We start from the raw sequence: 24971 nt of genomic DNA on the forward strand, positions 1-24971 counted from the left end.
AGATCTATAATTAGATTGTTGTAAAAACCAATCTTATAACAAAATGAATAAATTAAATTATACTGCATGGTTACGGTTGTTAAATGAAAGTGACTGTTTAGAAAAACATAAAGTTTATAATGTATTTTTGTAAATGTTTAAAAATATATGAGAATTTCATTTGTTGAAATAATGTATTATTTTGTCGCATATAGTATCAAGCTTCTCTCGTAGCACGCTCAAGCAGTGCGGTGTTGTTGAAAATTCCTGTAACAAAATCAAACAATTATTGATTGTATTGATTTAATAAGGTAAACGTACGCGGTCCCAGTACATGTACATCTTGAAACTTAAGTCATTGTCAATAGAGGTGACAGCAAGCTGTCATCTATTGGGCTTTGCATGTCGAGCGAGCACTAGCACGTTTACCTTGCCTAACAAATACCTATAAAAATCTCTGTGATAAAAAAAAACTACTAAAGTAAAGCCTGACCAGTAGGTATATATGATCATTTTCAAGAGGGCGCTGTTATTCTCATGTATACCCTATTCAGTATAGTATGAAAAAATCAGTTCAGTATAGTATGAACAAATTAGTTCCGGTGAATTTCCACAACATGGCGCGTGATCTATGTGATCATATATTACTGGTCGAGGTTAAAAACATCTGATTATACGATGTACGTCACCTCATTAGATTTTGTCACCGGCATCTTTTCATTTTCTAAGTCCTCCATTTCGCGAATACTAAATTGACTTTTAGATCCTACTAAAGATCCCTGCAAAAACAAAATTATAATAAATAACTGATAAGCTTAACAATAGGCCATCGGCAAAGAGAAGCGTGACTACGGAATATTTTATTGGGAATAAAAAATGTATCAAAATATGTTGGCAGTAAATTTTTGTGATACGCTACCTCCTTCGAGCAACACCGGCTTCCGACACGTCGGAAGGGAGGGGCCCAAGCGATATCTCGCCGTACAAATCTTTCTGCCATTTTTCGCGGGGGGAAAGGTGAACACAGTCGTATTTCTCACACACTTACATACAAAATCCAATCTGTAATGACGACACAAATACATAGAAAATGACACACGTCAAAGACAAATCTTGCAAACTTCGATCTCTTTTTGTGTACGGACGAGTGACTAGTGTCACAACACGCACACTAACACATTTTCGTTGAAGTATGTCATTGTATTCTGAGAGATGAGAAGTCGGATTTGTCGCTCGACCGATCCGCAATTTATACTGAGCGAGCAAAATCGATAAATCCAACAATTACTTGAGACTAAAATATAATAATTGTATTTAAGTGTAATTTAACGTATGATATGTAAAAAAAAGTATTACATGTGAAATGGGTCAATTTCTGAACACGATTTTTTTTCTGTCCGTGATGAAAATCGCGGGTTAGCATCAAATAATACTTACCATTTTTTTTTTACATATAGAAGCCACACTTTCACACCGGTTTCCATATAAATTCACTGATTAATTGGTTTTTAGAGTACACTTAAAAATACCTAAAGGCTCAAATTACTACTCCCGTGCCCTGTCCGGAATCTACTTTTGAGCATAATGAAAAATCCTACGAAAAATTCTACATTAGTATCACTAATTTAGTGTCAAATACTTAAACTAGATGATATTTACTATCACTGAGCACATACACTATTAACTTCATTGTGGTAAATAACTCGTGATCGAAGTTTAAATTTTGTCCGAGCGCGCGAGTAAAATTTCGTCGGCAAAACTCAAAGGGCTCTCACAGCCGACGTCTGTATCTGAACCGCCTCGTGTCCCGCCTCACCTGTACTGGCAGTATTTGGCTGATTCTCAATGCAAGCGGATGTACGTCAAGCCGCGGCGTGTTCGAGCAAATCGCATAAGTATTTCGGAATCCGGGTGGGCGACAATTTTTTTCTAATTTCGATGCCCCTTATACATTTTATTTCCCATATAGCTTTTCAATAACAATTGTCATATTTAGGAGCCCTTTATGTATCTTTATGTAAGCGATAACATAACAGTTTGGTTAAACACGATTTAAATTTTTGGCGAATTTTTTTATTACGAATTCTAATTTCCGTGCCCTAATTCCCATAGAATATTTACCTAAAACAGCTGATTAAGTGGCACGGGAATTAGAAAGTATTACATTTATTGTCAACAAATTTTTAATTGGGGGCACTGTAAGTTAATTGGCAATGTTTACGTCATATTATTATTACATATATATATATTGGCATTGAATATATATTATATGTAATAATAATATGACGTATATCTTTCTATTTTACATTTAAGGAAATCTCAGAGAATGCACAAAAATCTATGAACGGTTTTTTAGTATAAGTACTATAGTACATACTTACAGGGTGGACCCGAATAACCCGGGCAATTTTAATCCGTAAGGTAAGGTGGGGTAAGACGACACTGGGGTAAGACTATCACTTGTATGGAATCCTCGTACTGTTAGTCTTACGCCACCTTACCTTATTCATTTATCATATTATAATATTAAAATATTATATAAACATAAAACTATTTTTAGAATTATTACATATTATAATACCCGTACCTAAGGTTACATGAAACAAAATGAATCAAATTTACAATGGTTTTATTTTGTAAATTTGACAGCTGACAGCGTAAGCCGTATAAAGTTTAAATATCTGGGAGACCGAGCTTTGCTCGGAAAACATATACCTACCTAAAAACTCAAAAATGCGCGTTTTCCCAGAGACACCTAGCTAGATCGATTTTTCATCCCAGAAAACGCCCATACATGATCAAATTTCATCGAAATCGTTAGAGCTGTTTCCGAGATCCCCGAAATATGTACAAGAATTGCTCGTTTAATAGATTAGTTGTTATAAATTAGCTTTTCTAATAGGTACAAGAAAAATTAAATATATCCTATTCTTACTATATTATAAATGCGAAAGTATCTCTGTCTGTCTGTCTGTTATCTCGTCATGCTTAAGCCGCTGAAACAATATCATCTTGATAATACATATTTGGTATGGAGATAGTTTGAGGCCTGAAGAAGGACAAAGGATCACGGCAGTGCCGCCGCCAAGTCGAGCAAAACAAAGTGTCACGGCCGTACCATCAAATCTCAATAACATTCTATCTAAATAACATTTAATTTGAGCATGTAGTCTAACAATTAATACACTTTAAAATCCCTTAGTTTTGTCACTGGCACAATCACTCTCAATCAATATTATTTTAAGGTACTTCTAGCATACCCACAAGTTCCAAATTTGAAACGTAATTAGGTTTTAGCTTTTTAAGCCAACAAAAATCTAATAATACTGCAATATTAGTCACGTTCTAAAGATAACTGCATAATTAAGTTTGTAATCCTATAGAAATATATGCGATAACAACGTTACCTTTTAGTTCTTACAATTAGTAGGGAAAGTAAAGGTACACTACGATGGACGATGTGAGTATGATTCAGATTCAGATTCAGATATTTATTAATAAAATTTAGTATTTTACAGGTCATTTTACAATAGTATAAATAATTAAATTACATTAAATTATTGCTAATTATTAATTTATATACATTTTACAAAAAATTTTTTTTTTATGTGGTTGGGATGGCTGCCCTACTGACAAAGTCGTCAACAGTATAACACGCCAGTTCAGTTAAAAGTGTTTTGAGTTTTTTGTCGAATGTTGTATCGCATGATTCAATTATTTCGGTAGGAAGCGAGTTGTACAATTTTGCCCCAACAACAGCGAGTGACTTATGAATAAAGATGTATTATGATATGTATGGGTATGTTTACCCGAAAAGAAGGACAGCCTACAAAAAGAGATGGGATCATTTCAATTCATGTAAAAAGATGAAAATCTCGTTTTGGGATGTAATGTGAAACCAAGTCGGTTATTTTAGTCAGTGCCAGGGGGTATTTTGTAAGCAAGTTTTTTTTAGGAAGATTATGATATTTTTGAGAAATCCTGAACCAACCTACACTTTGATGATTTTCCCGCAGGGCAGGGACAACCCGTATACCTATGTGTAAAGTAAGGTGGGGTAAGACTAACTTAGTTTATTTTGATCGGGGCCAAGACTAACAGTATGAGGATTCCATACAAGTGATAGTCTTACCCCGGTGATAGTCTTACCCCACCTTACCTCATATGTGTTCAAACAATTTTTTGGGTTATTAATTTATGAAGCAGCATATTCGATTTCTTCAGATTAACTTACACAATAACTTCTTCTCACTGTGCCCCTATTTATTTCTTAGTATCATTTCCTATAAGACCATATACCAGATCATACACCTTGTACCTATCTACATGCAGATACATAATGACACTTTTTAATGAATAGTTTTGTATGTAAAGGCGGACAAGTTTACGAAACTACTCAAAGTATTGTTTTGAAATATGTACATTTTACTAAGAAAGAGAGATTAGTTGCCATTAAAATAAAGGAAAGGATTAGATAGTCAAATACGTAGTTTTTAGTGTAACATACTTTCGTAGATTTGTCGTTCGAAACTAAAATTAAAGAAGGTAAATATGCCCTATGCCATTTCAGTATGGTTGCAGTATATTATTGTAGATTAAAATATACATAAATAATAGTTTTAAGTACCAAAATAAGTTAAGAAAACAATTCCCGTGCCGTGTTCTAATTTCCGTCCTAGTAAAATCTAATTTCCATGGACACACTAATTCCCGTGCCCTGACCAAAATTTTAAATTTAAATAACTTTTATAGTTTTATGAATATTTTTATCCCATAAGAAAATTAATATTTATTATATTTTTTATCAAATTCTCAGCATATTTTTTTTTGTGTAATGTTAGTATTTCAAAATTCCATGGAAATTAGACAAAAATGTTCGTTTGGTGAAATTGACCCAAATGTAACACTTTCTTTTTGTAAATTTGATGTCCCCGACCTCTTTTTATAACAAAAAACCGAGCAAATAGGCATTTTTGTGCAGCAGTGTTCACGCGCGCGTCTGGACTCGGTCTAGTGAAAAATCCAAGTGCAACTAGTTTTATTACCCGCGCTAGATTAGATTGACGCGCTAATCTTGTACCTCGGCAGAGGGGAAATAGTGCGAATGCCGCCTCCCTTCCGTGTTGCTCGAAGGCTACCTCATATAATTTGTATGGCGTACCGAACTATTTGAATATTTTGGATGCTACCTACTATACGACGCTGACTATACGTAAGGTACAAGTACTAGTGCTCGACGCTGCACTAGTATTCGACATGGGCACCTTATGTCAAAGTGACAAGGATTAAATTTGAATACAGAAAAATCTTCGCCATTCAAATTTAACCTATATTACTTTGACATAAAGCGCCCATGTCGAATACTAGTGCAGCGTCGAGCACTAGTACTTCTACCTTATAAAAGCTTCATTAATTATGTCGTATGAACATTTTTGTGATACGATACGCTGCATTGTGAAAAAATAGATTTATACATACAGTTTCAAAGTCCTAAAAATCCAAAATTCCTAAAAGAAATAAAAATTAAAAACAAATAACAAAGTCGCTCATTAATCGCATGATGTTTTCTGTTACAAAAACTTGTTAATTCTACAATCTCAATTTGTGAATTGTAAATGTAAGCTTTTTGAGACGTCCGCAAACTTGAAAATGATGAATGATGATATTGATGATGATACTCGTTAACTTATGGAATTTAAAAGAGGTACTGAATGGTGACTACCTTATAGATTTCAATATGGATTCCTGTTTTAGCAGTGCTGTTAAAGGCTGACTGACATCTCTGGAAAATTGTGACTTATTATTTGTTGTACATACAGATATTAATCACAATGAAAAAATTCACGATGGTCAACTCTGGCCAATGTGGGATTCAAACCCACGTCTTTGTCGGTCCAACGCGTTACCAATTCCGGTAGCTGACCATCCAAAGATGTGTTCGAATCCCACGTTGTCCGTTGGCCAGAGTTGACATCGTTAAAGATTGTAATGTGGTACTTCCCACAGTAAAAAAGGAAAAATAATTGCCTATTTGTGACTTGATAGTAGAGTCACTTAAAATATTTCAGAAGCTAAGATCATGTCTGATTTAAGCTAAATGGGAACAATGCTGCATCATTTCAAGAATTTGTTGATTTATTTATTTATTTATACTTTATTGCACAAAACATAAAAATAATGTACAAATGGCGAACTTAATGCCTAATAACATTCTCTACCAGTCAACCATCGGGCCAAACAGAGACAATGGTTCATGTAAATTTAGTTATTGGGTTAAGCATAGGCCACTCAACTAATAACATATAGGACAATCGAGACCATCAAACAATCTTTTCAAAAAGTGGCATACGTAATTTTTGATATGTTGGAATTTTGACTTTATTTTAATTAATCATATTTCAAATTTAAATGACGTACCTAACTAAATTGTCCGGGAGTCGGTCCGGGAATCGGAGAAGGGTCAGACTAGACAAGAGCGAGACGAGAAGTGACTGCTCCCTTCAGTACACATTTTATTCTCAGCCTGTCTCTGGGTCTCTCGATGAAGTGTGTACAGCCGGTATCAATCTATGAGTGACTAACCTGGGGTAAGCATAGAGCAATGCCGCATGGCTTTGTATATGGCATGTTGGCTCTGGAGGTCGAGGGTGTGTCACTCAGTATCTGCAATGCAATGTTTCAATGTCATTGCGTTCACTGCGGTAGGGGGTCGAAAGACCCTATGAAAAGTAGGTATGGTTAATTACGAGTTACACTAATTGCCGCAGCGAAGGTGTTAAACCTGCTTTATGGCGGCAGATACCTATCAGGTTACCTCTGACGGGCATACTCGTACTTAGACTAATTTATTTCGTATTAACTAGTGCTTCTATACAAAAAAGGCTATCTTAATAATACATTCTGCGTTTCCACCAATTACTTAGCGAGGGATGTATTTGTTAAGAAACAAAATAATAAGTATTATCCACTAGCTGTTGCCAGCGACTTCGTCCGCGTGGACCCTTATCTTGAACATTTTACATCTTGAGTACCTATAATTTTCATTGATGCAAACTTTATAATACAAACTTTTAATATGTATAATGTTAATGCCCTTTTACCAAGTTTGAAGTTCCTAGCTTGAAAGCTTGAAAAAAAAAATGTTTGATATTCATATAAAAATCTTAAAATAAAATTTGCACCCCAAGACGAACTTTCATCCCTTTTTTAACCCCCGTAGGGGTTGAATTTCCAAAAACGTTGCAATTACTTCTTTTGTAATTGGCTATTACGCCTTTCTAAGAAGTTTCAAAGCATTTGTAGTGGATTCTAAATTTCAACCCCTTTTTAACCCTGTTAGGGGATGAATTTTACAAAACGCTGAAATTACTTTTTTTGTCTTTTAATAATATCTCAAAATACAAAGATTCAAGTCCCGTGATCGAAAAATTTTTTGATATCCATACAAACTTTCAACCCCTTTTTCACCACCTTAGGGGCTGATATTTCAAAAACGCTGAAATTAGTTTTCTTGTATTTTAATAATATATCTTTTTACGAAGTTTTAAATTCCTAGCTTAAAATAAACTTTCATCCCCTTTTTAACCCCCTTAGGGTTTGAATTTCTCAAAATTGCTTCTTATCTCTTGTACACTTTATAAATGTAATCTGGTGTGCAAATTTCAACTTTCTATCTTTTGTAGTTTCGGCTCTGCGTTGATGAATCAGTCAGTCAGTCAGGACACTTGCATTTATATATATAGATAGATTAGAGCTGCGCTTAGCGAGGATAGGTAAATAAACTTATTCTATTGGTTCATAATAAACACATCCGCCGAAAGGCATCCTCGCACATCCACACCTGTGATGGAAACACAACCTTAGTCTGCAGCGATACAGACATTATCATAACTGAACCTTATATTTTCTGTAGGCTTGTCAACACGCGAAAAATATTTCTCATCAATCGCTGTAAATTATATAGTTAATAATCATACCTGTAATTGCACTTTATCAAGATATTCAAAATCATCCCAGGAAACTCTCTTCTGTGATATATCGTCAACATCATCATTTGTCGTCTGAAATATTTAGAATACCAAATTTTTTTCGTAAACTTTATTGCGAAGACAAATTCCGACAAGGCTCATAATGACGCGCTGCACACTGCAGGCGTGGCGTTTAAAGGGTTAAGAGTATATTATATTTTAATACCACCATCACTATACCATTAGTGTATACCAAATAATACCAAAAATATAATAAAAATATAATACCAAATAATTAAGTACTATACTTAATTACTGCCCAGTTCGGAAACATATGACTTAGGCAGCCTTCCCACGTCCTATTTTCCGCAACTGTATCGTAAACAACCAATTCAGTGCAGTTAATTTGAAGTTTACCCGCCTCACTTCTCGCTGGTAAATCGTTGCTGGTAAAGCACTATTTATTATCTAAATATGTAGGTAACTAAAACCACTTCATAAAAACCAAAACCAAATTTTTATTGCATTAAATATTATGTACATTACAATATACATGTACCTACCTATTCTTATAAGTAGGTTATGTAGCCCTATTTATATTTTAAAATATACCCTTGTGTAATACAAACCTAGAAATTCAACTTTTATTTCACCAGTGTGGGTTGGAAGTGGGTCCTACATTATTGCATAATGGCACTTTCAGCAGGCATTTTAAATATGAGAGAGGGGGGATTTATGGTCATATTGCCATATGACGTCCATATGTATATTCTGTTTAAGATTCATTTACACGGCTCAGTCAACTGAGCTTTATATTGCCTGTCAACTTCTATATAATTACCTTCACCTTGTATTAGTAAACATTAACATAACCAAGAAGCTTCTAGATACAGTAAAGGTAAACATATAAGGCATCGGTACTGAGCAGTACTACGCATACGCATGCTTCATGTGGTCTTAAGGCAATAGTGGACTACAACCACTCCATACAAACGTAGTTCCTGTTTCCTTACTGGATATTGAATTTACGGAAAATATTTTTACACAATTTATTGTTTAGTAACCATAGTTACCTTTGTTTGACTTTTGCAGGAGCGATAAACAAATTCCATACAAATTTTTAAAAGCTTGTAAGATTTGTAATAATTCTACAGAAAAAAAACAAAGGGGCATATTCGTAGTTGTAGTTAAAAAAACATCAAGTTGTTAAAAAAGCTATAGGGACTACGTTTGTAGGTATGGAGGGTGTCTTCAGATGCCCGACGATAGTCGCGTAGTGGAGATACCGTCCTCGGATGGGGGAGAGTAAACCACGCCGCAGCAGAACAGCTGGCGAACGGCGCGGGACATTCTCGTGGACATGGAGTCGGTGCGCGGCAGCCCGCCGGCCTCTTGGTCTTCGGACTACAACAATATGCCGAGATTAAACCAATATTCAGTTAGCCCAAATAGTCAGTCAGAATCAATTAGATAGTGACGGACAAAGAAGCCAAATGTATCCGTGTACATTGTTATTTTTGTGGCAACAAAGGCGATGACCGGTGATGAGCAGTGATGAAAGGAGACGTGCTTCCCGTACGTCTCTTCTCATAGCATATTTCCTTTAGTATTTTCGCCATCGCTATCTTTTTGACGTTGACTAGGTACTCATTTTCAACGACATCACCAAAAGTCTGGTGACTTCACGAAGTTACAATTTATATTCAGACATCATCAGTCAAATGTCTATTCCAACGAGTCCCGTTTTTTAAACTTTATTAATAACTAAGAAAAATTTTTGCTGCATTCGTTAAAGTGAATTTTTGAATAACTCTCTACGTAATAATGATGACAATCGCGGGCAGGCTACCGCGCCCTAGCAAAAAATAAATATTTTTACTTATATCTTAGATACCATTGGTTAGAAATTTGGAACGAGAATGCGCTGTGGGAGCATTTCACAAAAAGGACTACTATGTCAGAGACATAACGCATATGGCACCAACCTTAATAATCTGGAGAAATCTGAATTTAAAGTTAAGTGATCAAACGTTATCATGCCAAATAACAGGTTCTTAGCTTAATTAGAAGTGTTAAAAAATATACCGTCTCATACCCGACTCTTTTCTGAATTGTCCCAAAGTACATAACTCATACGATTCCATGTCATAGTTCTACTTACCCAGGCGGAGATCCTAGTTTCTTCGCGACGAGGTAGCACTACAATATTGTCTGGGAGACTGTCTTCGTCTGAGCTCTCATCTGTCGTCTTCCTCGAGGCCAGGGAAGGTTTCACGATCGGAGGCTTTACCTCCTGAGGAATTGGTTGGGATTGTTTTACTCTCTGAAATTTACATTTGTTTTTAAATAATACAGTTCGTCACTGAAACGGCCAGAGAAAAACTGGCACCTGAGTGATAGTGAGTGAGTGAGTGTGTGAGTGGTGATGAACGAGCGATGTGATAATAACAACACAAGGCCAGCAATTCCTATTTTGGCCAAGGTATTTTATACCTCGGTTTTTTAAAGACATGTCCAGGACTTAAAAGTAAATGTAAAATGTGTTATTGAAAACTTACTTTGGCAGATTCCGATTCTATAATTTCCGATCCTTTATCTTCCGACCGATTAACAGTACTTGATGCAATAGGTTCTAATTTCTTTTTCGATACCGTGCCCTCAAATCGTCTAGGAACTTCTGACACTGTTGGCTCAGATCCCATTTCTGCTGGAAACGTGGTTACGAAACGCTTTTCGAAGTTAGGATCCATCTTCTTTATTGATGTCGTTGTGGGACATTGTTTAATTACTGGTACGGTGGATCCTGACCCTATTTTCGTTAGTTCTATGGTCTCCGACTGTTTAACTGGCACATGTGAAGCTGTGCATGGCATCTTGGCATCCTGTTGATTGATGATTTCCTTGGACACTGCAAATAAACGTCCAATATTTTAATTATCCTCAGTACAACTGTAACCTTTCATATGTGCGTGATGGTCGAAAATTGTGGGTTAAGTCTTTTCCAGACACCAATCAAATTCAGCTTTGATGATTCATTTGAAGACAAGTCCAATCTAATTTGAACCTTGAATCGAAATGCTGAAGTTGAGATTATTATTGGCGCGTACGTAGTCGATAAATCGTAATATGCCTGGAAAGTTTGGAAAGTGGACCGATAGGTCATTAGACAGATTGAGAAAAGCACTTAGGCAGATCGGGAAAGTAGACCGTTTGGTAAAGTAGACAGATTGGAAAAGTGGACCGATGGTACTGGAGGGAGGTTAAATACCTCAGTTGTGTAAACATCATTATCGAAAAAGATGTAAAAAGATGACTTAATATTCGGTTAGGATCCTCCTCAAACAAGAGGTTAATTTTAATAGAAAGTTTACCTTTATTTTTTTCATATGACTTTGATATTGCATGACTCGTCTGGTTTAAATCTTCTTTTACCTTCTCTGCTACCGCTGACAAAGAAACAACAATTTCAAATAAGATACAAAATCATGTCCTAAGATGAACCACTCTACACATCGCTATTTGCCACAACGAGCGAAGCGACAGTTATTAAGATTAATGTAAGTACATATATACATCGGTTTGATAGTCCAGCTGACATTTTAGAGCCATACTTGAAGTAGAACTAGACGTGAAAACTTAGCGTGGTAGAATTGTGATAACGTAGAACGATTCATCTGTCCTTCGCTTACTGTGGCAGAGATTTTCGGATTGAATAAAATAATTCGTACAAGGGATGCCGGGTACTTTTGGTCTATTGTGGGGCCCGTCACTAGGCCCGTCCTGCCCTGAGGGCTTGTTTCTACTCGCGGATGACGGCTGCTGATCCACCACAACTACGGCTTTCCCGGCATTCATGAGCCTATCTTCCTCCTGGTCTGCCATTCTACAGGACCCCAATCGTATAAAAACACTAGGTTAAGCCATATGAAAATTTGCTATGAAATTATATAAAGGAAACATAAACGTGTGTAATGTCACTCTATTTTAAATTTGACAGTATAATTGCTCGTTTTATTGCGTTGTCATCTTTTATATCAAACCTTCATAGAATTATATTTTGTACTTATGTCGAATTACTACCTAGTATTCTTTGAATGTACCTAATTAAAATCAACATACCGTTTAGTGTAGTTTTAAATAGCATATTTATTAGTTTTAGTTGGCATAGAATATAAACTGTATGAATAATTATATTTTTAAAGTAAGAACTGGTTGAGATAATTTTCTGTCATCATTTAATCTTTTTGACAATTCATTCTTCTTCTTTCACCTGTCACAATGTAGAAATTTCGTCTTTGCACACAACATCAAATTCTTGTTGAATTTTACTGTTTTCTATAAATTTAGTGATAAATTTAAAAGTATGCCGGGAAAGACAAAAATAAAATGTGATGGAAAATAGAAAATCACCATCAAAGAAAAAGTTATTACCCGATCAAGAAGAAAAAGTTCGTCAAGTAAAGTGTGATATCCGGGCTGCCCCTGGCTCGTCCAAAAAACAACTACTCCTGGGTAACATAAGTATATATTCTAAGTAAATATTTAAACTACCTACCTAGTAGTACTAGTAGTACTCCTACCCCCTGATATCTTTAGTATCTATTCGTAAATCTTGTTGGAAAAGCATAATATTCCAAGTTTCCAAAAAAAATGACAAGGTTTCCTTTTCATTGTTACATTCTAACATAGTTATTTTTATTGTATGATTTTTTAAGTATTTTTTCCATTTGTTTTATATCCTATTTATTATATGCCATAGAAAAGTGTGTACCCTATGAACGTATAATTAAACTTAAACACCTTTGTAAAATGATTTTTGTTTCATATTGAATATTATTAGTATATATTTTTCCAGACTTAGTAACACTCCTGAATAAAAGAAACCAACAGCCATTGCAACAAGTTCACCCAACAGTCCATCCACGAGGTCCTGCCATCAAGACCCTCTTTATCGCCGAAAAGAGACGATTCAATTCAACAAAGGTTATAAAGGATATTATAATAGTAATGGTTTTGTCTTGAAATGTTGACTGTTTCACATATTTTTTTTTTTTCAGAAATCCGATAAATCTAGGTCGGTACTTGGAATCGGAGATCATCTGTCTTTCAGTACTCGTAAGTATATTTATATTTCAAGGAATAAATGCAAATATTCTTTAAAATATTGGATGTATAATTCGGATATTTAGTTTTGACGCCATATCATTTCGACAGATTTTGCTGACACACCTACGAATTCTGGCAGACCTATTGTTGGCGACAAAAAACAAAAATTGAAGCAAGAAATATCTGAAAAGACGTTCGATGTAGCGTTCTACCAGCAGGTAGAAGATCCTCCTGATAAACTTTATGACGATAAGACAAAGCTTGGGCCAGAGGAAACATGTTTTGTTTATGTGCACCGTCACGAAACAAACCATCACAATCTGAAGCAAAACATTAATAAAAAATCTAATTTTGAGAGAAAAAACCGTAAACTTATAGATGCCGACTGTTCGACTAATAAAAACTTATCTGCCTCAATAATCAAGTTGAACAACAAAGTAGAGTATTTAAAAAGTTTAGTAAGAACACAAGAAATGGTCCTAGGTGATCGCGATTCTCATAATTCTCTGTCCTCGTCAGATGAAGAGTCTAGGGACAACATGCCTAGCCGTTACTGTGGGCCCGCTCGACCAGGGTGCAGTTACACAGAACATTACAGTCACATTCCAGAAACATCAGCGTTTCAAAGATATGCTCAACAATCAAGAGTATTGTCACCAAGTAAAGGCGCTACTATAGAAAAAGAACATAATTCAGAGCAATACGGACGAGACTTTACAACTTATGATGGGCTTACGGCGCGAGGGAGACGGCAGTGCGCCTCTGTGACTTCCAAGAGAGACGATTTTCCGCAAGCCGCAGAAAGGATTACCAAGATACGGCATAAACTCAACCCGGTGCGCGATTACAGACTGATGGATACCGTACATTACTTAGCGCAGGGCGAGTTCGCTCCACGCAATGACGGTATAAAACTAACTCCATCTCGAGAAGCCGTGCTCAGTGATATTATCTGGGAGGATGTCTGCCGCACACATTGGCCAACGGCCCGCTTGGGGCGCCGACACACACAGGAGAGGACTAGCACGAGAAGCGAACTGCAGCGGTTAATAGACAGTCTGCTCAGAGAGCGTGTGGCTCATGTAGAACGCAGACGACGACGACACTACAGAATAGTGAAGCACACGCAGCACAGTGCGGGGCGGGTCGGCAAAACTGGCGATATAATCGTGGCCAGTGGCAATAACAAACATCGGGATGACGATGCACCGACTGGTTACACACATCATGCCTCTGGCTTGATGATGTCCAGTATTAGGTGGCCCGATCATCGAAGTCACAAAAGTGCCGATCGGTTGATGTCACCTGAGAGACGACGCGTAGTGCAGGAGGAATGTACACCGGGACCGAGCTACGCAGTGACACGGAGCAGACGCGAACCAACCTGCTGCTACCACGCGGCCGGCCCGTCTAGAAAGTCTGAAGAACCAAAAAATAATTATGCCACAGAAAAATATTCCAGCAGCAGCACTGCTTCGTCAGACAAACATAAAAAAAATCCTCGCTTGATTGTTAAAAAAGATTCTTCGCGCAAAAAACACCACGAGAAAGAACTGAACCTTGAACATTTTATTTTACTTCCAACTCTGGTGGTACGCACGCCCTCTAACGTGAGGCGTCAGAAGAAATTTAATGAATTGTATCATCGTATTCTAAATCAATTGAGCACTGGTGAGTATTGATTTATTCATAGTAGTAGTTGCCCTTCTTTCTTGTAGTTGTTAAGACAGAATAGGGTATTACACTTAGGTTGTCCCTTAATGTCCAAAGCGTAAAACTTGTTAATATTGATCATAATGAAATCAAGACTTTAATTATTTTTGTGCACTTTTCATGTCAAATAATGACGTATCTTCATGCTTTCAACTTTCAAGTAATTCTAAAATCTGCCATGAATTTAGCATATGAGTGGCCTTATTGAATGTCGCTTAAAGGGTTGGGAGAAGCCTTGTTTTACTACCAAGAATCCTATTATAGTACTTTTTTGTTGATCTACTAATGACATACTCATTAATTTACAGATAAAAGCAACAGGTCTAAAGGCCAAGTAGACGCTGATTCTCAATGCAATTGTAAGAAGGACTCGGTGACATCAATAAATCATGGAAAAAACAAGTAACAACTGAATTAAAAGTAAGACTGTTCATTCTAATACACACTTAAATTCGTTCATTCTAATCATGTGTGTGTAACGGAATTAGTAAAATAAAATATTAAGATCACCGAAGTGTTTTGGTTTAACTTTACAATACTGCAGTCAGTATTAATACCAGCGAAAGGACAAAGCACCAAAAGCATCTGCCACCCTGAAATACTTTTCCAAATCGTCATACAACGTGGCCCAAAATTCAAAGCTGGCACCAGAAGATGGACCTGCTCATGAGTCTCATGACTACAAGAGGAAAAATAATAAAAAAAAATTACAAAAAAATTGAAAATTTGTAGACATGGTCATTAAGAATAGTAATAGTAAATTGTAGGGGAGTCGATTTTAATTTTTTTTTGTAAGTCCATAGTAAATTGAGATATATTTTTTTTCTTTTTTCCCCTCGAGTACTCATGGGCAGGTCCATCTTCTGGTGTCAGAATATCGTTGAATTTTGAGACACGTGGTATACCTCTACAATTCACGTTCATAATATATAAATGTCACAAACTAATAGTAAACATTATAGTTCAACACGGTAGTAGAGACATGTATTGTATATTTTTGTATAGAAAATAGTAGATACTTTTGACGCTTAGTCTGATCGGCTTATTTTGATGCTGACTGTACTAGCGTTATTAGAAGTATTTGTTACAGTTATCTATTTCAGCTTTAATCAATCCTTTTCATGAGTACATGACACATCGCCAAGCCTTTTTTGCAAAATAAGTAGGAAAATTTGTTAATCCATATAATATTTTATAATATTTTGACGACCGGTCTGGCCTAGTGGGTAGTGACCCTGTCTGTGAAGCCGATGGTCCTGGGTTCGAATCCCAGTAAGGTCATTTATTTGTATGATGATACAGATATTTGTTCCTGAGTCATGGGTGTTTTCTATGTATTTAAGTATTTGTATATTATATATATCGTTGTCTGAGTACCCACAACACAAGCCTTCTTGAGCTTACTGTGGGACTTAGTCAATCTGTGTAAGAATGTCCTATAATATTTATTTATTTATTTATTAATATGCTCATTGGGTCGTTTTCGACCACGGAAGAAAGAATGAGCGCGCCTGTGTTTTAGACCCGCTGGAAAACTCGCTCCTAATCATTACTAATAGGAGAGAGAGCCTGTAACCTCAAGGCATTCAGAACAAAAACTAGATCTCTGCATATATGGATGGGTTAAGAAATGCTATTTTGAAACAAATCGATATTTATTTTCATTGTCAGCTTAGTTTCTTCCAATTAAAAAATAACATTAGTAACATTTGTCCAGCAGTAGACGTGTTTCGGCTGAGATGATGATGATGATTAGTACGGAATAGCGGACTGGGTCACGCCTTTCGTTAATCAATAATATCTACTCGTACTGCTTGAGTACCTATACCTACCTATAGTATATGATAGTATCAACCTATGTCCTATATCTGATATTGATATGATATGATAATGGTCTGGAATTTATGGAAAGGGCCATCAGGGGCATTTCAGAAATGTATAGGGTACCTACAATGGGTAGGGTATGTATAGGGGGTAGGGCAGATGCTGGATGCGGCAAGCTGAAGACAGGGCGCTTTGGCGCTCTTTAGGGGAGGGCTATGTCCAGCAGTGGACTAATATAGCCTGATGATGATGATGATGATAGGGTACCTACATGATGCGGTGGTTTAACACTTCTCGTAAAACTAATAACCCTTTGTAAAACTAATCTGTATTACCTATATACCGTTGAACTTAGCTTTAAATTCAACGGTATATAATACAGATTTTTGCAGGTTATTAAGGTAGCTGCCATACGCGTCACTCCTCCGACAAGGTTAAACCTTTTTTATTGGAATGCCCCTTTTACCTATCTATAGCTCAATTTTATCACACTCAAGCCTAGTTTTGGGGCATTTAGCTGAATTAAAAACGTTCAGAACGATCATTAATTATGCTGTCGGCAAGCCTTTGCGATGATGATTTTCTTTTTATTATTTATATTTTCGCTGAGTCAAGGTACAAGCGTGCTGAAAAGTAATGCTTGTTGAAAAACATTCACTGAAAATGTAACCTTTTAAAATATGGGAATATACGTGATACGTATGTTCTTGGTAGGTATTTGACGTTGTCCGATTTGAACTGACGGCAATATATATTTATATTTGTTCTTGGTTCGTGAACTGTGTTTGAAAGAGCATAATCCTAACGCTTTGTCCTACGTCTAATAAAAATAATTATGAAAACCGACTTATTTACTTGCTAGCAGATACTCTTATAAAACTGCAAAATTGACACTTTTTTTTTTAATTTATTGAACAATAAGCTAAATAACTTACATTATTATTACAAGACCCATCGTGGGCAAAACCTTGAGGAGGTTTGTATGCCGATGGGGAGTTCGAGAAAATAACATGACAATATACATATCTATCTTATACTAATTAAAATTCTTGAACTTGAACAATTATAATTGTACCTACCTTTTAAAAATAAGTTACGGCAAATTTGTACCTATATTTACATATAATCTTGTCCATTATCAATGTAGAGAAGACCGCCATTTACAATTTTTGGTTGGGAAGACCATCATAGGGCAAGAACTATAGACGCACTTCGCTCAGACAAATTTAGAAAGTAAGAGCTTCGCTTCTTCTGCTCTACCGAACTTATTACTTAACTTATAAGTAGAGTATGTACAAGCACAAGAGTTAAAAGCGACGAAAGAGTTTGTAGACGGTCTTACCTCATAAACGGTCATCCTCACATTGACCGTATATCATTTTCGCCCACGAGAAAGATGCGGCGTGGTGTTAAAAAGTGACGGCTATTTAACACCATGTGGATAAAGTTCTCCTTCATATCATATGCCTGCTGAACGGTTAGGAAATAAATATAAATAATAAAATTTAATAAGGATGTGCTCAAAACAACCTGTAGGCCTTTCTAGCATATTCTTTCTAGCATTCTTCAGGCTTTTCTAGCATATTTTCAGTGACTACTTCCGACGTCGACTGTACTTATTGTCGTTAAGACTTGTCTCGTGTGAACCTCGGAGTGCGCATAATGGTGCCAGCCATCTATTGACTGCAATTCTCACACCTGAGGTAATTCAGTATATTACCGTACTTTCCCTAGAATACGTGTGTTTTGTGTGTCCCGAATGTCTGAAACTGAACAGCTGTTTGCGGTCCAAGGTCATTATTAAATTTTATTATTTATATTTATTTCCTAACCGTTTAGCAGGCATATGATATGAAGGAGAACTTTATCCACATGGTGTTAAATAGCCGTCACTTTTTAACACCACGCTTATAATAGAGTTAGACCAAGAAAAGTCTGCAGCGATTTTGATAGCCCACGCAGTGCAAGTGTTATTTTAAACGTCAAACTTCTATGAAATTATAACTCACTAGAAGAGAGAGAGAGAAGAACACTTTCACTGCGTCGGGTATCAAAATCGCTGCAGACTTTTCTTGGTCTAGCTCTAGTTGATCCTTAGCAATAAAAATAGCAAACGTTTTTCCCCCGAAGGGATAAAAACGATATATTTCATGTCTTGCCTAGGCTTGACCTGTGAGATTACGCTATTCATACAACTATCGAGAACACGAAGTACTTATGTCCCCGCGCCGTCCAGCCGCGCGCGCGCTCCTCCTCTCCCGCCGCCCCCGCCCCGCGGGGGGCCCGAGCAGAGGCGCGCGAGCGCGGTTCATCAGTACCTTGAGATTGCGAGTCGTCAAGGCATTACTTGGTCAAGCCTAGGCAAGACATGAAATATATCGTTTTTATCCCTTCGGGGGAAAAACGTTTGCTATTTCATGGTCTGTGCCGTCGGCTTGACCTGTGAGATATGTTTAGGTTCTGACGACGCGGGGAAGCGTACTGTGAATATGTGTTATATTACCCCTACCTACATGTAATACATGAGGTAGGAAAATATGGATTGAAAGGTAGGTAAGATAAGTAAGTGCTTGTAAATTAAACAAAAGAATAAAAAATCAACATGTTTGTAATCAACAGACTATTCAATTAATAGCTATCATATGTGATACGTTAAGTTTTATTATAGAAATAATCATTTGGCACAAGTTTAAAACAATAAACGGGTATGCCGTATTGACGACTTAATGTAATACACATTAAGAACTATAATAAAAATAATCAACAGAAACTTACACTTGTTGTTAAAAGAAAACAAAACAAACTTAAACAATCATGCATCCAACTCGGATGAAAAGTAATTCCTGTACTAGTTACATACGAGGAATTGTAAGAATAATTAAAAACACAGCATATAGATAATTGAGATCAAAGATTAACAAGTTTAACAACATATTAACTGGTTGTTTAACTCTATAATTAAAAATAGTGAATTTCAGTCTAAACATTTCTAAACGAGATCGATAGAAAATAATCAATTTGCTAGTTAAAAGTTTAACAGAACGGACTTTTGAAGTCGGTCACAACGTATTAAAACTAGAATCAATTAAATCGGCATTAGAATTACGTACAAAAACAGGGGGCCTTATTACTTCTTTAAAGTAATGCTTAAGAACATTGCGTTCGCTTCGCCAATTTCCATTTCTAAGAATGTTATCTATAGGCATGTTGTTGTCCCTTCTGGAAGAGGCGACTGCTGAGCGAATACTTCCAGGAGGAAAAGGAAGACTTAGCTCCACAAAGGCTGTCTTGATCCAGCCTGCAATAATTGCTCTCGAAGCTGCCTTAACTGGTCCCCTTGTGGTGATAAAAAGAGAATCAATCTGAATATTTCCTGTTGACCTTCTGGTCTCTGACAGAGACAGGTATAGTTTTGTCCACCGAACCGGATCCAATTTCTCATTAGGTATCACCGAAAGCTGCCAGGCCGACTGTCTATGGGTTGTACTATCCGTTTTGGAACCAAAATCGGGCCAGAATGTAACATCCGCATCAGTAAGTAGCATGCTTGCCTCGTTTATGTTTAGTAGGGTAAGATCATGAACTCGCCTACCAGATGCCACTAACAGTAAAAGTGCAAGATGACGGGAGACCTGAAAGATGCTGTCTTCTTGTATGGGCTTTCTCTCCATCCAATCAATTAGTTGTTGTATATCCCAAATACGTTTTTTAACAGAAGTGGGTTCTGCTAATTCGATGGCTTTAATCATCTGTTTTACTAAAATATTGTTAGAGATGGATTCCCTCTTTGTTGGGTTAGCGAAATTTGCGATGACTGACTTGTGTAATTTTACTGTACTGGCAGATAACTTCTTTATCCTAAATAGGTAGCTTAGGTGTTGAGCTACAGAATTTCCATCAGGATTGTATGGGTCAATTCCTAGAGCTTTGCACCGGTCTAACCAAGTTTTCCAAGGAGCCGAGTAAGTTTTCAACGTAGACGCCCTCCAAGACTTTTTGAGGAGTTCCAAATCCTCACCGTGCCAGTCTGAAGTTATGGTCGACCACCCCGTATCCTCCATGCTTCCAAGCGTAAGTTTTGGGCATTCGGAAGACTCGCTTGGGATGTCATGTCTAACAGGTGATGATTGAGGTTGCGAATCTGGAACGGGGGATCCACTGATCTCGACTTCAGATCCGACCTCCAAAAAACTTTCTCCCACCGTGGCACTATCATGATGTATGTTCCCTTTGCATGATTCAGGTGGGCTAATACTCGTGGAATTACAGACGGAGGAGGGAAAATCCAAGCCAGATTGAACCGCCATACCCTGCTGAAAGCATCGACGAACTGGGCTTCTTTGTCCTTCGCGTCCCGTGAGACATAGGCAGGGACCACCCTGGATTCTTTCGTTGCAAATAAGTCTATTTCCGGTGTTCCCCATTTGTAAAATATCATGTTCGTCACATGCTGGGACAGATGCCAGTCTGCCAGGGGTTTCTGACGAGATAGACTGTCTGCTATGTCGTTGTAGATGCCCGGGATATATTGAGGGCATAGTTCTGTCCGCAGGGTCTGTGCTGTATGGAGTAGTTGGGACACAAGTATTGTCAGGTGACGAGATCGGGTTCCTCCTTGCTTCTTGATATACGCCACAACCGTTCGATTGTCCGACTGGATTATGACCCTTTTCTCCCTTAGATGAGTCATTTCCGATCGAAAAGCTTGTAGTACCGCATATAGTTCCTTTCTGTTTATATGCCATCGTTTTTGAGCTGGAGTCCATAGACCGCTGATCATCTTTTCGTCTATCTGAGCTCCCCAACCTTGATCTGATGCGTCTGAAGTTATAAAAGCTGTCTTTCGGTACGTTACCAGACTTCCGTTTTGTTTCAGGTTTTTTTGCCACCAGACGCATTCCTGAAGAGTTTCTGATGTTATGGGGAGCATTTTCTTCTTCTGATGTTCTGGTAAGCGGTTGGCTGCTCTTTGTAGAACTCTGGAGTGTAACCTTCCTAGAGGGATTACGAAACTGGCAAAATTTAGTTTGCCCAGCAAGCTCTTGGCGAGCTCCCAACTCCACTTGCGGTCTTTTAGGATTTGGTTTAAGTCTTTTTCTATCGATTGAACTTTCTTTTGAGGTAGTGATGTTACGCTTTGCAAAGTATTCCACATAATTCCGAGGTACTCGATTTGTTGCGAAGGTTCGTTTAGAGATTTTTCTGCGTTTATGATCCAACCTAGCCTTGTCAAAAAATTCGCTGCTTTGATGGCATCCTCTCGTAGTTTTATTGGATCCTGGCAGGCTAGAAGGAAGTCGTCGAGATAGACTATCACTCTTATGTTCATGTCCTGGAGCCGTGATGCCACCCAGTTTGACAGCCTTGCAAACGTGAGGGGAGCTGTAGAAAGACCGAACGGCAGACACGTGAACTGTAAGGTCTGACCTTGATTGACTATTGCTAGAAATCTTCTGTGTTGAATTTTTATAGGCACGTGAAAATATGCCTGTGAGATGTCGATTTTTACAAGAAAATCTCCTGGTTGCAGAAAGTGAGGTACTTTGAAGTGGTTTAACAGGCGAAATTTCTTTGGCTGAAGATACCTGTTTAGACCTCGCAAGTTGATTATGGGTCGATTCTTGCCATCTGATTTTGGAACCGGGAACATCGTTGAAAGAAAACCTGATTGAGCTGAGGTTCGTTCTAAAATGCCTTGCTTTATGAGGGAGTTTATCTCTTGTGTCATTTCCTTTGTTTCGAAATTTCTTACCATTTGAGCATGAAATGGAATCAGAGGAGGTTTTGATATGAACGGGATTGTGTACCCCTCTATAATGCTTAGGATGCTTTTGGGGGCTCCCTCCTTCTTCCAGACTTCTAGGAATGAGCGAAGCCTGCCTCCTCTGAAAAGCCGTATCTCAGGCACTTCTATGTTTCTTCGAAGAGTGTCCTTTCGACGAGCGCCCCCGGGTTGATGAGGGATTAGAGTGATTCCTCTTGTCGGAACGTCTTGAGCTAGATCCCGTTTTTTCGGATGGACGACTTCTGGGCTTGACAAACGTCTTCTTTTTGGAGATTCTTCCCTGGGAGAAACCGGTTGCTCCATTGTGGTGTTTCGGTTGTACCGGTTTTTTATAGTGGTTCCGAAAGAAAGTCTGTTGTGGCGGTAGCTTAAGAACCTCCGTGAGCTTTGACTCACAGAAGAGATGAGTAGTTGATGGGGGGACCGAATTCAGAAGCGATGCCTGGTAATCATCTTTGGGGATAAGAAAGTTCCTCCTCTGCTCTATAATTTCATTCCTACGACCACATGCAAATTGAAGAAGATCGTCTGATATAGTCTTCGTGGCAGATCCAGAAGACAGGAGACTCTTGAGATCCTCTTTGAGGCCAGGATGCTTATTTGAAAGTTCCTTAAGAGCCACATGTAAGGCATCTCTTTGCATCAAAAGCCCGTGGACCATTGTACCAAGAACATAGTCCATTTTACCTAGTTGTTCCTGCATAGGGTTAGGTGTCGTATGCTTGACTAAGATTGGGTTGGCTTTTAAAGCACCAAAAACCGGCGCCGCGTGTAATTTTTTCTGTACTTCAACGTACCTAATCTGGTTATACGTGGTGTCACCTAGTCTTAGTACTTTAATCCCCTGCTCTGCAATGTGCGGTTTTGGGTTGGGTATAACAGGATCCTGTGGCTTAGTGCAGGGTAACCAGTCAAAATCTTCTTCAGAACCTAATGGAGCCTCAAGGGGCTCCCACGTAGGGGTAGCTTCGTCTGGAGCCTGTTCAGGGGCTATTGGGTCGTCGACATCTGAGCAGTGAGCTGAGACGCAGTCATCATCTGAGCTTTCGTAAGCCGAGTTCTCCTGTGAGTCAAATGGTGTTTCAAATTTTTTCATGAAGGACTCCAGCATCTCCTTTAGCGCCACCTGATTTTCCTCTAACTTACTTAATCTGTCTTGACGTTTAGTTGTACGAGCAGAGCTGTTGCTGCGCCGAGAAACATGCGAGACAGAGCCGTTGTCTTCAGGGTCGCTGGATAACTCGTGGTTAGCCTCCTCCCTGCCGATCAGTAGGGGTTTCATGTCTGCCAGAGCAGCGACAACCAATTCATTCTGTACTGCGGAACCCCGTATTCGCGCTGCTAGTGAGGCAGGGCCGGTAATTAACCCCACACACAAGGGCCACTCTAGTAGCTTGAGTTTTATGTCTCTGTAGGTTCTCTCAGAAAGAGAGGAACAGTTCGGTGAGAACGCCCGTGCCAGACCTACTGTTGGGATGGCAAACCTGATTTTATTTAAAATTTGCGGGTCCAGTTCGCTCCCCAGCAGGTCTTCTCTGGTGTATGTATGAACCTTCCACTCTTGCCAGCCGTCCGGGAGGTGTGCTGTAATTAGGCGTACCAGCCTGCCGAGGATCACTTTGTCACCAGGGTCATCCGCCTCCCAGTCCAGAAGAGATCCAAGGGACCGCATATCTCCCGATCCCGTTGCCTAAAAAAAACAATAGGGATTCTGTGAGTTATTGTGCCCGCATTTTTATTGACTAACACGGCTCATTTAATGATCCATACGTAAAATAAAATTGACCCGTACAACGTGTCAAAGTGAGCCGTACGTCTCGCCAATGTCACCCGTACGGCTCAAAAAGGTGAGCCGTAGGGGGTCATAGTCTGAGCCGTACGGCTCAGACTGATCCGTGCGGCTCACTAATCTGGCCCGCACGGCTCACAAGCTGGTCCGTACGGGTCAACAAGCTGGGTCGTATGGCTCACCAGATTGACCCGTATGGCTGACCATTCTGACCCGTACGGCTCATAAATATGGGCCGTACATAGACTTTAAGTGGTCTAAGTGACTCTTAAAAGAAAGTAGTCACGCGGGTCGTTACAATGGTACGTACGGATCGCTATAAAGCCACCAAAGTACAGTAATGCTTGGAACTCGAGGTGCAAATATAAATCTACCGCTCTGGGTTGGAAAGACCGCAGAGACAGCAAATAAAAACATAAATCGAATCGGTTCCGAATGGGAAACGCGACTCGCACATTTGCATCTGTATATCGAGCCTTGATTTTGAAAGTCACTTGTATGTTGGTACAGTACAAGTTGGTATTGGACCTTAAAAGGTTATCTGAAATAAAAGTCACAAGCACTTACAGTTTACAAAGAGTTCACTTACCATCATTATTGGTGAAAACAATCCTATAACACAATATTGTCGATCTTAATGATCTCGAACGAACTACGTCGTTGTTAACTATAGACACCGTGCACTCGCGTAGCGGAATGAAAGCGTACTGATGAACCGCGCTCGCGCGCCTCTGCTCGGGCCCCCCGCGGGGCGGGGGCGGCGGGAGAGGAGGAGCGCGCGCGCGGCTGGACGGCGCGGGGACATAAG

The 24971-nt window shown here is 38.4% G+C and overlaps 4 protein-coding genes across 8 annotated transcripts in view; 2 read left to right on the forward strand and 2 right to left on the reverse strand.

Annotated features, from left to right (window-relative positions):
• Nucleotides 1-96: 96 nt before the first annotated feature.
• LOC134670406 (uncharacterized) lies at nucleotides 97-11942 on the reverse strand. Of its 2 annotated transcripts, XM_063528250.1 has the most exons (8): nucleotides 11675-11941; nucleotides 11318-11392; nucleotides 10505-10854; nucleotides 10108-10269; nucleotides 7956-8039; nucleotides 6562-6642; nucleotides 5702-5761; nucleotides 97-246 (listed from the first exon to the last, which is right to left on the reverse strand). In XM_063528250.1, the coding sequence occupies exons 1-8, from the start codon at nucleotides 11826-11828 to the stop codon at nucleotides 157-159; spliced, it is 1056 nt and encodes a 351-aa protein (XP_063384320.1). In that variant the 5' UTR covers nucleotides 11829-11941; the 3' UTR covers nucleotides 97-156. The 2 variants fall into 2 exon arrangements, with proteins under 2 accessions (XP_063384320.1, XP_063384321.1); XM_063528251.1 differs by lacking the exons at nucleotides 97-246; nucleotides 5702-5761; nucleotides 6562-6642; nucleotides 7956-8039 and adding an exon at nucleotides 8445-9350 and having other exon boundaries at nucleotides 11675-11942.
• A 275-nt stretch (nucleotides 11943-12217) lies between these two features.
• On the forward strand, nucleotides 12218-15279 carry LOC134669917 (uncharacterized). The gene is made up of 5 exons (XM_063527533.1): nucleotides 12218-12458; nucleotides 12802-12929; nucleotides 13004-13061; nucleotides 13161-14723; nucleotides 15074-15279. The coding sequence occupies exons 1-5, from the start codon at nucleotides 12338-12340 to the stop codon at nucleotides 15169-15171; spliced, it is 1968 nt and encodes a 655-aa protein (XP_063383603.1). The 5' UTR covers nucleotides 12218-12337; the 3' UTR covers nucleotides 15172-15279.
• A 2660-nt stretch (nucleotides 15280-17939) lies between these two features.
• LOC134670415 (uncharacterized) overlaps nucleotides 17940-24971 on the forward strand; it is a 30153-nt gene continuing 23121 nt past the window's right edge. For 2 of the 4 annotated variants that reach the window (XM_063528263.1, XM_063528262.1), the window contains exon 1: nucleotides 17940-18382. Coding sequence is in view for 2 of the 4 variants with exons in the window: in XM_063528259.1 (XP_063384329.1) it covers nucleotides 18349-18382 (34 nt within the window). In the remaining 2 variants the exon portion in view is untranslated. The remainder of the gene's footprint in view (nucleotides 18383-24971) is intronic. The other 2 variants (XM_063528259.1, XM_063528261.1) reach the window with 1 other exon arrangement.
• Nucleotides 22490-24852, reverse strand: LOC134669857 (uncharacterized). Its single transcript, XM_063527475.1, has 2 exons — nucleotides 24753-24852; nucleotides 22490-24064 (listed from the first exon to the last, which is right to left on the reverse strand). Exons 1-2 carry the CDS (start codon nucleotides 24756-24758, stop codon nucleotides 22490-22492), a joined length of 1581 nt encoding a protein of 526 aa, XP_063383545.1. The 5' UTR covers nucleotides 24759-24852.

Source organism: Cydia fagiglandana, chromosome 13 (assembly GCF_963556715.1).
Source record: "Cydia fagiglandana chromosome 13, ilCydFagi1.1, whole genome shotgun sequence".
NCBI classification, from domain to species: domain Eukaryota; kingdom Metazoa; phylum Arthropoda; class Insecta; order Lepidoptera; family Tortricidae; genus Cydia; species Cydia fagiglandana.